General features: G+C 36.7%; 1 protein-coding gene across 1 annotated transcript; it reads left to right on the plus strand.

Moving 5' to 3' along the window:
• Positions 1-11,600: 11,600 nt before the first annotated feature.
• LOC113288468 lies at positions 11,601-13,871 on the plus strand. Its single transcript, XM_026537509.1, has 2 exons — positions 11,601-12,485; positions 12,798-13,871. Exons 1-2 carry the CDS (start codon positions 11,848-11,850, stop codon positions 13,528-13,530), a joined length of 1,371 nt encoding a protein of 456 aa, XP_026393294.1. The 5' UTR covers positions 11,601-11,847; the 3' UTR covers positions 13,531-13,871.
• Positions 13,872-15,056: the final 1,185 nt, after the last annotated feature.

A 15,056-nucleotide genomic window follows, 5' to 3' on the forward strand; every position in this document is an offset into this window, starting at 1 on the left:
TATAGCTATATAGACTTTACATTATACACATTTGATATTTCGAGCTGAGTTTGACTCACTTACATATTTCTCGAAATATATGTTGGTAAGCTTTCGCTTTAGCCAAGTTCATCTTTTATTCTTAACGAAAGTCAAAAGATGATCATGTGAAAATCTCCTGGTAACATATTATATGACTTGTGTGAGATAGTCGTTTGATATAGACTCTGAATATTTCATATTGATCATTCGATCACTTGAAAATTGCTTTGAAGCTAATAGTTTGTGTGAGATAGATATTATCGTCTTCCGAGAAGGTTTCAATGATTGAAATGGGAGTTTAGAACAATTAACTATTGATTGGATATATCAGAGTATGTGTACTTGTATGCTAATTGTTGCAAGTGTATTCCAAGCCCGAGAATTTATTATGGACACCCGAATGCGTACCGATTCAACAGTTGAAGTCCGGGAACTATAGTATGTATACTCGTATGCATACTGATTCAACTAAGTTCAGTCATGAATGATAATATGCGTACCCGTTTGCATACTGGCGAACAAGACCAAGTTCGGTAACTTAAGTATGCGTACCTATTTGCATACCTGAATGGGTTAAGTTCTAAAACCGGTCATACTCATGAACAAATACATTTATATAATAAGGAATACAATCTTTGAAAATCGTGGCTATAATGTTCATGAATTGATTCGGGTGAATTAAAATCGATTTTGCTTAAATTGTGTCTTGTATACTTCTGTGAGAATATAAACAATTGAACAACTCTATAACTAGTTTCATTTGAGTCATTTGAATTAGTTGTGATAAAGATGAACAAGGTTGATATGAAACTTCTCATATGGCTAACTTCGGTTAACTATTGTTGAGCCAACCAAGTGTACACGTTTAGGTACGGTTACCCATATCTAAATGAAGGCATATTTCATTTGTGTATAACAAGCTAAGTCAATCTAACGGTTGAAAGATATTAGCTTGACTCTAATTAGGTTTTCATCTAAAGATGAATATTGAATGCTTTATTACCAAGGTAGCATTGATTGCAAACCCTGATTTGAAGACTATATAAGGGAGAACTCTAGCAACTGGGAAATCTAATCCCCACACCTCCTATGTGTACTAGTTGCGACTAAAGTCGATTCTCCTTTAACCTAGGTTTTTCCTAAAACCATTATAGGTTAACGACTTAAAGACTTCATTGGGATTCTGAAGCCAGACCCAACAATTTTTCTCTGTAGTTGCGTGTTCTGATCTTACTTTGTTCTATCGTATTGAGTACTATCTTCTCTAATATTTGCTCGAGATTTAATCTCCGATAGGTAAGATAAAAAGTAGGTACAAAGCTTTTCGTCTCATTTCTTTGTGATTCCACAATATCTTGTTTCGCTACCATACGATTAATATTATTCTGAGGTGATTGATATTACCAGGCTGTTCTTTGGGAATATAAGTCCGGTGTATCAATTGGTTCATGTTCACCTTGATTTATCAAAAGACGGAAAAAAAAACTCGTAGGTATTTCTGTGGAGACAAATTTATCTATTCAATAAACTTCTTTGTGTGAAACATATTTTTTTTTTATCAGTCTTCGACTTTGGGTTTTAACAACTCTTAGTTGTTGGGTGAGGTCAGCTAAGGGAATCAAGTGCGTAGAGTCCTGTTGGGATTCAGAGGCTTAAGGAACACGATTGTACCTTAATCAGTGGGAGGTTGGTTAGGGCTCAACTACATTCCAGTCCGAAGTTAACTTGTAGTAGGATAGAGTCTGTAGCGGCTTAATACAGTGTGATGTTCAAATCTGGACTAGATCCCGGGATTTTTCTGCATTTGAGGTTTCCTCGTTAACAAATTTCTGGTATTGTGTTATTTCTTTTCCGCATTATATTTTTATATAATTGAAATATCACTGGATGTGCGTGGTTCAATCAACTGGTAAATCCAACCTTTGGTTGTTGATTGACGCTTGGATATTGTCTTTGGTACCATCCAAGTTGTTTCTCGTATTCATTCGGCTCAGAGATTTCTATCTGTTCGATTGCAAGTTGATTTGAGAAATTGAGGTATAACTCTTGGATATATTTTTCTTGATTGAGTCTGACTGTCTAGTTTCTCTTGGAATTATATTGGAGTTCGTCCATACAGATTGCCGAAACGAAATATTGGGTGTGGTTGTTAGACCCCCGTTTTTTCAACTTTTATACATGCCTTGGTCCTTCGTCCCTTACTTGCTCTGTTTGGTCTGCTACCTCTCATGGTTTGCCTATTCCGAACTTTGGCTACTCTACTTTGCTTGATTGGTTTGATCATTGGCTTGTTAATGTTGTTACCTCCTTCTCTAAGGATTTTTTTTTCTTTTGCTGTTTTTTTTTGCTGCTGTCAGATAGTCTTTCTGGATTAGTAGAAACAACTTGATTTTCAGTAAAAAAAGGAGAACCCTAGTGCAGTTTCTTCCAGAGCTAGGTTCATGGTTACCTTCAAAAGCCATATTATTTCTCCTAGCCCTTATCCCAATATCATTGGTGGTACGTCCTGGATACCTTCTCCTCAAGGTTGGTTAAAAGAAAATACTGACGGTGCCTTGATCATGTCTCGATGGTTAATGGTGCAGGCTATATAATCAGGGATGTTATTGGAAAATTTTCTTTTTGTGGTGCCATCTCTTCTAAAATCTACTCTCCGGAAGAAGCAGAAACGAGAGCCACTTGGGCTGTTTTGAAGAAAGCAATGGGGTAGCAAATCACTTATTTCATCGTGGAAAGTGATAAAAAAGCTCTGATTGACCAATTTTCTCAAGAGAATTTCGATGGCAATCGATGGACAAATGCCCTCTTTAAGGACATTTCTTTCTTCAGTTCTTGTCTAATATCCTGTATTTTTACTTTTCAACCAAGTAGCTGTAACAATGTAGCTCATATTTTGGCAGCTTGGGCCAAAGAAAACTCTGAAACTTGTTTCTGGTCTTGACCTCCAGGTTGGTTGTTGCCAACTATTGAAGCAGATCTCTAGCCTTCTTTTCGGGTGTTGATTATTTAACAGAAAAGAATGTCTAACTTTTTTCTTAGGAAAATATCCCGCATGTATTCTTAAATATTGGAAATTAAGAAAATTCATCTCAAATTCAAACCAATGCTAATCTCCCAGTCTCATAAGCGTCATCTAATAAGTGATTAATATTTTTTCTATTTTATTTTCTGAATTATCTCACTAACAAAAAATTTACAAGCCTAACCAATATTGGTCATCTAGCCATCGTTTAGAAGTTATGGTTGAAGAAAGATTTTGAAAAAAATCGATTTAAACATCTATCCTTACACGCGTTCCATCAGGAAAACTCTAATCGACTAACTGTAAATTTTTTTTGTTTAGATATCCCAAGCTTACCGACCCAAAATTTGTCTCATATTGACAACTAAACCTGAAATCTGAAAATGGTCAATGGAACACAAAATCCATCACAAGAACATAATTTTTTTGTCTTGCGATTCAAAGATCTACTATGCTAAGCAAAAATGTGCCGCTCAAGTTCAACGACACTAAAAATCTGTTTCATGGCCCAAGATCCTAGCGAGATTTGATATGTTTTCCAGCAGCCATCAGAGGTCCCTAAGCTACCACACTACTTGAACCATTCTCACCCTTTAGTTATATCTCCTATGGTCCAATCTCAAATACTATTTTCCTTTTTTCCTAACAATATTATGCATCACCGACACTAAAATTGATCAAACAACGGTAACTCCTTTGTTGAGGGTGTTTAGCCTGTGAATTTTTAATCAAGCCTGGCGGCATGGTTTATTAGAGGGGCGGCAGTGTGATAGTAATGTCCTTCTAGTTGGTTAGAGGATGTCTTATAGGGGATGTAAATTGACTAGATTACCTTCCCCATCTTTTAACCTAAATCAAAGCTAAATTGAAAATTTGTTTTCTTTCTTCTTCTCTTCTCCTCCTCCCATCAATCGTAACCTCCATTAAAACTCAAAATTTCATCGTCTTCGATTAATCGACGATTTAAAAATTAATCAAGTGTAGTGTAATGACTTATATGAGGTATGTTTTGAAAACTCAATTACGATTTGGTTTATTTTGTTCGATTTAAGTTTAATTTCTATCAAAAATTAGGGTTTTAGATGAAAATTGAAATTGAAATTTCTGGGTTTATGTGAGTTACGGTTGATTTTAACTTAATTAGAAACCGTAACTGGAAATTTTGATGTTGTTACGGTTGGTAATAGTTCAATTACCAACCGTATGTTCGTATATCTGAGAATTTTCTTAAGTTACGGTTGGTAACCATTTTAGTTTATGAACCGTAACTCAGTTACGGTTGGTATCGAGCATTTGGTTACCAACCGTAACTGGTTATACGATTGGGTTTTCTTCAAATTTAACCAGTTACGGTTGGTAGTTCATCTTTTACGAACTGTAACTTCGATTTACGGTTGGTTATGAGCAAAATTCCAACCGTAATTAGTTCTGAAAATGTAAAAAAATTGAATTTTTTACGTACTTTAGATAACTTTGAGCAACAAAAAGCTAGTTGGGACTAATTTAGAAGTATACCCGGTCATTTTCAGGTCATGGTTCTTCATTTTGTTAGTTAATTTCTTCAATTGATTGAAATTGACCTTCTCCTCTAAGTTTTTTATTTTAACTCTAAAAATTTGATTTTGATTTTGAGTTAATATAAGTGAAATTAATCATTAACACTAAATTTGATTATCATCAGTATACTAGATTATCAATTATGAGGGTTAATTTGTCATTTTCATTTTTTTTTGGACAAGAAATACTTGAATTATCATGTAATGACCCTTTTTTATCCTATTACACTGCCGCCTATCTAATAGACCATGCCACCCCTATAACATGCTTGTTTCTAATATAAGCCCCACAATCTTTGAGCACCTGCCGCATATATTTGAAATATAACCCCCATGACACACATGGCTCATGTTTAACGCCTCAAATACGAATTTAAGTCCTCATGTACCCTGCAAGTAGTTTCGATGAACCGATTAATTATAGATTAAGCACCATAATTTCGTACAGGAGTATATATGTACATGAAACTTCGATCGGAGGGCTGGGATGAGTGATGATGAAGTGAAAAGTAAAACCATGTATAGTGGAAAGAAGCAAGTTATGTAAGGTAAAAGCACGACCAAGCTCTCGTATTCAGGAACAGATAGTAATGTACTACAACGATAAATTATGAGATTGGTGGTGGCAACAGAGACCGACTACGAGAGGAGAAACTGGACCACTAAGGAGTTTCAGACAGAGCACTCGTAGAACTAAAAAAGATAATAAAGAGCCTAGTGGTAGTGGGGGTGGAGATTAAATTAGTACAGATTTACATGTAGATATGTACATACAGCAGGTCCCATGATTCACTTTTGGTGCTCCTCTTTATTACTTTCTCCCTCTCTCTCTCTCCATCAGTATAGGAGTACGTAGTATTCCTTCCTCATGACCCCGCCTAATTAAACACAGATCCGTAATATCTTTCTTGTACTACTACTTTGTTAGCAAATCACATTCAATATCCAATAGCCTGCTAGATTAACAGTACTAAATTTGTAGTAAAAAATTAATAATGGTTAGATCTGTGATGACATAATTTCCGGTACGTGTGCATGAACAAGGGTAATATTTTCATCAACACATTAGGAAGTTTTGCAAAAATTTCTACTGATCCATGATATTCAGATTGCATTTTCAAAAGGATTAAATATAATTTTCTCTACAAAACTCAGTTTTAACCGGTGTACATGTGTGGTAAATGTACTATCACATCGTCTGGATCAAGACATATTTTCAAAAAGTAAATTATTTCTGTAAGACTCATTACATTACATACGACCAACATTGTGGTTTAATCATCCACTCTCATAATGTGAGTATAGGGCTATGAGTACGCTAAAACGACAAACCATTTTGATTTTTGTATAAGTGGGAATCCCATGTAAATGCAGTAAATTCATTCAAAAGAAAGAAAAAACAAACCGTGCCATACCCATAAATTGCTTGGCATTTTGGTAAATGGACTTCTTTTTACATTTTTCTACCTCTTCAAGGACCCCCAACATAGATTTGCACATGCAGTTGTACCAAATATAGCTGGATGATCCATGATGAGTAAAACAAGACAATGCATTTACCACGGCTGCGGTACAATGTATGTTAATTTTGAAGATCGTTTATTGGATGTACCCAGCTGATAAGAATCATTATTCCTTTCACTAACATCACTACTATCCAGTGGTAAGAGGCTGACAAGCAGCTGTTGACTAATGTGGCCATCCCATATGTTAATCTGCACACATTTATTTGATACATTTCATCAAAAAGATAGGTAAACCCTACATATATCCATACTAAGTTTAAACTAGTCCATGTTAACTTTGGATAAATGTTTTTATTGTGTATTTAAATCATGGGTAGGCAGTTGTGTAATGCCTTCCACTTCTGGTACCAAGGTGGACTTCTATGCCATAGGCACGAGTTAAATATATCTAGATGCGGCTCTTTGGGCAGAGATGCTCTAAAGGCCAAGTCTAACTGTCTTAGGGTGTCCCTGTCCAAGTAACCATCAAGGCAAGGGACATTTTTAGCTCTAACTTAAATCCCTAGAAGACCAGGTCGACTAAGAAAAAAGGCTCTTTAAGTTCAAGTGTAATGCTGACCTACAACAGCTCTCTAACACCAATTTGATAGGGGCGGTGGACTTATCTTGTTATTATCCTGTGGCATGGAAAGTCCACCTTTTAGTCGATGAAACAGTGTAATAGTACAATTGCATCCACCAGCCAATTAAGTTTTAAAGACTATTTGTATTTCACCTTTTCTTTACACAAAATGAGTTTTTTTTTTTTTTTTTTTTTTTTTTTCTCCTCTTATTTTCAAGTTTCAACCTTGCTCGGCCATGACTATAAACCATCTTGTATTTTTTCCTTTTTTCTTTTTGAAAAAAGAGGTATTTTATTTATATAGGCGACGATTAGTCAAGTTTTACATATTTTAGGAACGTAGCATTCCTAATCTTTACAATTGGATAAAAAAACAGTAGTTGAGTCAATTCCCAATTATAAGCATTAACTTTTGACTGAGTTGTTCGCCGCGACCTTATCTCTTTGATAGCGTTGATATTCCTGCAAGTCTTGATCCCCGTTACCTGCACAGTTTCATCACAAAGTTTGTCGTTTCTTGACTCCGATGCCTTAGTCCACAGTTGGTGTAGAACACAGCGGATATAGCTATCCCAATATATGTTGTTGGTGCGATGGTGATAGATCCAAAGTGTGAAGGTTGTTAGTCCTTCTTCAATGACTATCCACAAGAATAGCCTAAAGTTTGACGGATACTTCAGTGTTTGAACATTGAAATGATCCATTGGTGTTGATGATGGTTGAGTAGCCGAGTGGTTGGTGTATTGGTAGTTGTTGCTGCTGTAGTGAGGTGGATGGATGCCTCCCACACCTTCTGTGAGCACCTTTTATTGTTGTTGTTGTTGATGTAAACCTTGCATGGCGGGCTCCTGTTGCTGGTGACTTGCAAGATCTAAAGTATCTTTAGTACTTCCAGCAAATTCGATTAGAAACCTAGATGGAAAATACAAGAAAGGAAATGCTAGACCTAAAACTAGACCTAAACAACATGTAACAAACTTAACTAGATTATTCACAAATTTTTTTTGGAAATACTAGTATAATTTCCAAGCCTGACGAGAAGGAAATAACTGCCCTAGAATTGTGCACAGGACCACACAGATTTTGGACTGTCAATAGTTGCAACTTTTCACAGTCCGACCCTTGTGTATTCATTGATCTTGCGAGAGCTGGGTCTTTCCAAACTCTCGCATTTTTTCTCCGACGACATTTGTTGTTGGGCCTCCCATAGATGAACATGCTTCTTTCCACTTCGCCCCTTCGTCTATAGCATTATCTGGGCCTTTAGTTGCAATTATACTTTTTATGGGATAGTAATTGTAGTCCACGCAGTCTCCCCATTTTTGTCCCATCTCCTTCTGTCCAAGAATTTCCACGTGTCGTCCAAGAGGATCCTTATCCTTTCCCTTGTCAGAAACAACAACAGAGACAGAAACAGGCTCTTTCCCCAACGAAATATCCGCCCCCTCTAAAGATATTGTGATTCAGATCCACTTCATACCGGGTTGAAACTTATGGTTCTTCCCGATTGAGATCGCTACCGATTCCATATTCCAGGTTGCCATTGACTCCACCAAACTGCTCTCCAAAGAAAGTGAAAAAAAAAAGTAATTTCATCTTCACTGTTAAACACTTAAATATGATTGAATTTTCTTGATACATCCAGTTTGTACCGAGTTTTGCGGTTGAATTGCTCTGGTTTGGTGTAGACGCATATCGATTCCCAAGGTTTTCCGACCACCACCGATTTGCAGATGAAATATTACCAGATAAACTATTTTCTCTTCCGGTTCTTCTATCAAACTAACGTCTTTGTGCGGATTGAAGATTTTCTTTGGTTGATACTTTACAAGGCCCTGTGTAACCATAACTTTAATCCTCTTGTAGGGCAAAGGAGTCATGAGAAACCCATCAAGTGTAAACCGATAGATATAAGGGTTAGTATGATCGAACCAAGAAAAAAGATTGTGAGCTGTTGTAGGTAATGTTTGTTGGGATTTGATCAGATAAGGTGTGATGGTGAAAACTTTTTGGACTGATTTTGGCATAGAAAGGGTAAACGTTTTTAAAGAACTTCGAGTGAATAATGACTCGGATGTAATCCTGGTTTGATAATATCTTTTTCCTAATCTAAGACCACAACCAGAGAGAAGCCGAACTAAACTGAAAACAAAAAGTACGATGCTTAAGAATTGTGGATACTTACGGGAAGGAAAAAAGAAGAAGATTCCAAGAACTCAACCCAGTTTCTGACTTCTGGAACAACCAGATTTTTATCTACTTGGCCAAATACAATCTAGAAACTCAAGAGGTATGAAGAATACATGTCTTCCAAATCCATCAACTGCAGAGCTATCCCAGTTCAATCGACATCAAATTGAAAACTCATTTTGATTCAGGTTCGAATTAGTTGATGGAAGATCAGATTATGAAGAAGATTGAGGTTGTTAATGGTGGATCGGTTACAAACTCTCAAACAGACCGAGTTGCAGAGCGAAACTCGGATGAGATAGAAAAAACTTTTTTCCATCTTGTCACTCCAAGCGTGTAGTTTTTTTTTCTAGCCTTTGAGTTCAGCTACATAGCTAGTCGGTAGAGACACAACTCCCAAGCCTCTAAATTCGCGGTAAAACTTGTTTTTTTCACTGCACCACATTTGCTCCGAGCCTCACATTCAATGACAAAATTGATAGAAAAATGAAAATGATAAAACTCAAAAAAATCCCTTTTCCGTGATACTGTACATATTATATAGGCGGAGAAGTAGTATTCTCTTAGAATAAAAAAATGTTTAGTTTTCATAAATTTCCTTCTACTTTCCAAATTTATCCTTATCTTGTTCCAATACAAATATTATTTTATATATCTCTATCTCACATGTAAAGCTAGATTTTATGATACTCATGCATCATTAATAGAGGTGTATGTGGAAAAAACAACTTTGAAAATGGAGCTCCGCCTATTTAATGATACTACAAAATTTTTAAACTCCGCATATATAATAGGTACGGAGTATAAACTTCTTCTTCACACACATAAATTAAGTGTGCATTTAGGCACCTACTAATATGTACCACCACTATATTTAAACAACTTAAGCTAGCTACCGACCGGCCCTGGCTAGCGCATGCACAAGCAAGTTGGAATTAATTAGCATCACAATCAATAGAGGTTTCAATAAGTGCAAGTAGTTAATGGCCAATGGGGACTCGAGTGCGTACATAATAACCATTAACCAACAATATACTATACAAAATCATATCAGCCAGCCTAATCGAAGGGGCTAGTACAATAGATGTATAAACTAACAATTCAAGATCGAAAGATCCCAGCACCGGAGCCAGCAGCCCCAGCCTACCATCATCAAAAACACAAAATTGGTTAAAAAGACCAAAATCAATAATTCTTGGGATGAAATGGACAGTTAGATTTTGATACTGTTTAAATTGACAAAAATGTAAAAATAGGCAGGATGTAACCAGTTTCATCGTGCCCATTTTCAAATATTTTTAATTTACACAGGATGTATCCGGCTTCATCCTTGATATTTTTCAAATTTAAACTTGGATGAAACCAGTTTCATCCTTACTATTTTTTTTTTTAGCCATTTCACCCAAACTATGTTTTACTCGTTCATTTGAACCGTGATTTAAAAATATTTGGACAAATGATCCATTTTCCGCATCAAAAATAGTCCTTTGAAAGAAAAAAAATAACAACTCATTTCCACGTGAAGAAATAGTAAATAATTGACGTATCTTGACACTCCAATAAATGCGAACACTTGAAGTAAGATTTCCATCGTTGAAGGAATAAAAATATTTAGGGTTGAGTCTATTCCATGGCATCACATTGCATGTGAATATCCTGATGTTATAGATCAACTAGTACCAAGTACTAACCCTTATCTGTCTGGCTAGCCATCAAAAAATGAAAAGTCAGAACTATATACGTATGATTTTGTTGTATACCCTGGAGGACCTGCATTATACATGTGTAGTTGTGTACCGTATACGATATGATAATACAAGTTGCTCGAAAGCCATAGATTTGAAATCTGTTGGCGCAACCGAAAAAGTTACGATCTGCTTGCTTACATTTCTCACAGTCACTTTCTCTTTCTGGATTTGAATTTGATTTACCCATCGCGCTAACTGTTGCTGTGGACTGTGGTCCTGTAATCTTCCTAGATTGCCCTTAATTGTGAAGCTCACATCAAGGTTTGAAGTTTCAACAGTGGCCGGGAATCGTTTTCAGCCGTCATACCAATTCAACACAACCATTACAACTGTTTATTCAAACCACATACTTTTACCGGAACCATTCAAAATCTCAGACAATCAAACTGTCACGGCCGTAACACGTGATCAACATACAAGCGCTGTTATATTCTCATACCTCATCACGGGCCATATTTTATATGCCTAAACCGCTAAGTAACCTCTCCCATGGGCCGTTTCAATTTCACGGTACGTCGATTCATGATGTGGCTGGGTAGGACCAGCTGGCGTATAATGAGTTGTTAAACCGAAGGCTAATGCCAAGTTTGAAGGTAATCAACACGTATGTATTTTGTGTGGTTGCATGTATTTTCACGATTTAATTAGTCAGTCACAAAAAGACAGCTTTTGATTAGCTGTATATCACCAAACAAATATCATAACCCAATTAATACCAAGGCTTACATCCCATACAGCTAGACTGGATAGAAACTAATACACTCCATGATGTGATGAAAGATCGAGTTTCAGAAAAAGACGGACGGATAATCGGATACACCTTAAAATAAGGCCAAAATATTTATGGTAATCACAATTTAAAATTTTCGAAAGGTCCCACTAATTAGAAGTCGTAGTGAATTTTGTACGTGCACATTGCGCACCAGCTAAAACCCAAAAATACAGCAGCAGCTCTTATTACTCAGCAGCACGCTTTTCTATGCGATATTCTCTTCCTTGTCACACTTCATCACCCAGCAATTCCAGCCTGTTTAAAACTACAAGAGAAGTCCTACCACTTTTTCTCTCAAACTCTTCACCCCCTTTATTATCTCTCTCTCCGAAAACTTCATCAGCAGTATGATTTCCTCCAAAACTTTCTTCAAACTCCTGCTTTGATCTTCAACTGATCAGAGTCTTCTTTCTCTAGTAGTCTTTCTCTGTGATTATCAGTTGGTTTACAATGGATCCGTGTCCATTTGTGAGAATTTTGGTAGGAAACTTAGCTTTGAAAATACCAGTAGCATCAAAACCAGCACTTTCAGGTGTACATCCATCAAGTTCACCGTGTTTTTGCAAGATTAAACTCAAGTCCTTTCCGCTACAAACAGCTATTATACCGTTGATACCTTCAGAGAGTAAAGTTTCTGATAATCAACATGTTGTTCAGAGTTTAGCTGCCAGTTTCCATTTGAGTAAAGCGGATCTTGATAAACTTGCAGCTAAATCGATTTTTGCTGGGAAACCTTGTTTGAAGATATCGATTTATACTGGGAGAAGAGGTGCTACTTGTGGAATTAACTCTGGGAGATTATTAGGGAAAGTTTCTGTACCGCTGGATCTTACTGGTTCTGAAATTAGGGCGGCTGTTTATCAGAATGGTTGGGTTGGAGTTGGTAATAAAGGAGATGGGACTAATTCTACTCAGATGCATTTGAATGTTAGGTCGGAACCTGATCCTAGATTTGTGTTTCAGTTTGAAGGTGAGCCGGAATGTAGTCCGCAGGTTTCTCAGATTCAAGGAAATCTCCGTCAACCTGTTTTCACCTGCAAGTTTAGTTTCAGAAATTCCTCTTCCGGTGACCGCAATCTTATGTCCAGGTACTTAAAATTAGTCCTCACTTCATCTCTTTTTTGGTTTATTGTTATTTAATTTTAGGGTTTATGCATGCTTAGATTATAACCTTAAAAATAAGGTAGATTGCTTGTAAGTGTTATTTGTTTGATTTGATCATCAAAGTAAGATCTAGTTGTACTTTAAAGCTAACTTTGAACAAATTAAGAAGTCCGAGATTAGATTTTAAGGAATCAAGAACCAACAACCTTAAGCTTGAAGTCTTTTAACATCCTTTATGCTTTAAACTGAAATTTTATTTATTAGATTGAGTACTGAATATGTTTTTGTTAAAACAGATCATCAACATTAGAACCATCAATCAGTTCAAGGAGTTGGTTAACATCGATTGGAAGTGAAAGAGAGAGACCAGGCAAAGAAAGAAAAGGATGGTCAATTACAGTCCATGATTTATCTGGTTCACCAGTAGCAGCAGCATCAATGGTCACGCCATTTGTTGCTTCACCTGGTTCAGACAGAGTTAGTAGGTCGAACCCTGGTGCATGGTTGATTCTTCGTCCAGGTGATAATACATGGAAGCCATGGGGAAGGCTTGAAGCATGGCGTGAAAGGGGGAGTAGTGATGGTTTGGGGTATCGGTTTGAACTTCTTTTGGATACTAATGGTGGAATGAGTACTACTGGGATTTTATTGTCCGAGTCAACTTTGCCTACTAAGAAGGGAGGTAAATTTGCTATAGATATGTCTGGACGTGGAAGTAACACTAATGGAAGAACAACACCATCAAATTCAAGTTCTCCTGCTTGTAGTCCAAGAAGCAGTGGTGATCATGGATATGGGTTATGGCCTTACTGCTTATACAGAGGATTTGTAATGTCATCAACAGTTGAAGGAGAAGGTAAATGCAGTAAACCAGCAGTTGAAGTAAGTGTGCAACATGTGAGCTGCACTGAAGATGCAGCAGCATTTGTTGCATTAGCTGCGGCGATGGATCTAAGTATGGATGCTTGCCAGCTTTTCTCGCATAAGCTCCGGAAGGAATTATGCCACCAACAGGATAATATGTCCTGATTTATTAGTCATTTTGTTAATGTTTTGGGATTGCTAGAGTTTTTGACGATTGGTTTTAGTTTTCGTCACCTCGTTTTATTATCACTAACAAACTAGGTATTAGAAATGTTTGTTTTTGTGGCGTTCTTTTTGGTTCTGTAAATTGTATAGTGAGTGAAATAGAGAGAGGCAGAGGAAGAAAGTAGCAAAGAAACACTGTTTTGTGTGTGACTTTGTGTGGGATAGTAGTTTTCCATCAGTTGTAGGTTGGTTTGTTTTTTGGTTGGAGTTTTGTTATCTGACTGATTTGATCAGAGCTCTTAATTTCATTATTAAAGAGGGTTTGTTATGGTTATGGATGATCATCTTGATGATATGACTTTTCCTTTTGGTTGTTGAACACTGGGTTGGAAATTTGGAAAAATAAACCAATTGTTTAGTGTTTCTGTATTGGAATTATCAAGTAGGTATTTCTTAAAATATGTCTTGATTAATTCAAAAGAGAAAGATTAGTTGAGGCCTTGGAAGGGGTTTGGCAGCATTAAGTGGTGAATTTGGTAGTGCTAGCACGTCTAAGATGAAGTTAATAGTACTTAATGGTACTAGTTACTATAGGGCCACCAAATAAACAGCAGTTGAATGTAGCTGTAAAGGAAGAAAAGAAGGGTCTATTTTGTTTACTTTTGTAAGAGGGTGATCTCGAAGTAATGGTTTGTGGCCCTCGTTCACGTGGATTTGTTTGTGCTAAGATCAGGGTTAAGTTATCTAACATAACCAATTATTTATGTGGTTAGCTTTATGAGCATGCTTAATGTGCTCTTAATTTTGTCACTTAGTGCATCCTTTTTGTTGTGTGCCTTGGTGGTTGAGTGAGACTTTTGGCAGGTAATGAGGCTTGGCTGATCTTACAGGGTCTGGCTGTTTCCGATCCAGTGAATCAGACTTGGTTGGTGGGAGGGTGTGGCCTTCAAAGTTTAAAGATAAAGCCGATATATATTCCTTTGCCCTACTATGATGATTATGAATATAATCTTCACCAATATTCAGTTCATTTTGATGTGCAGAATCTTAGCGAACCGGCCGTTCTCCCTTGTAACATTCTGGATCATATTTTTGGCCAAGTTTTTTATATTGGATGATCCACTAAATTCTAAGGATTTCATTGAGTGTCTTTTGCAACTTTACAACTTTGTAGTTTCTAAGTAATTGGATGGCAACTTCTTGAATTCAGACAAAAAGGAAATATCTCCACTTTTAGATTCTTAATTTGCATCACAGCCCTACTAAAAATATCTCTAATGAAACATATTCTAAATCGGGTTTCTATCAAGAAAACTACTTGGCAAGAAATTTATTGGGTCAAGTTTCCACTAGCAAAGACCATGAACTGTTCATGCATCTAGAATGCCGTGGGCATTGGGAGGAAGGCAAGTAGGCGACTAAGGTCAAGAGTTGAAACAGACTTGGAAAGTGGTTGCACAATTAGGGTCTTTGGTAGCTATCTCATAATAGTAGGCAGGCGGTATCATAATGTTTATACCTCTGCA

The sequence above is a fragment of the Papaver somniferum genome, chromosome 6 (assembly GCF_003573695.1).
Source record: "Papaver somniferum cultivar HN1 chromosome 6, ASM357369v1, whole genome shotgun sequence".
Lineage (NCBI taxonomy): Eukaryota > Viridiplantae > Streptophyta > Magnoliopsida > Ranunculales > Papaveraceae > Papaver > Papaver somniferum.

Coding starts and splice junctions, on each gene's coding strand:
- LOC113288468 (XM_026537509.1), top strand. CDS start 11,848: ATGGATCCGTGTCCATTTGTGAGAATTTTGGTAGGAAACTTAGCTTTG. Junction 12,486..12,797: donor GACCGCAATCTTATGTCCAG/GTACTTAAAATT, acceptor TTGTTAAAACAG/ATCATCAACATTAGAACCAT.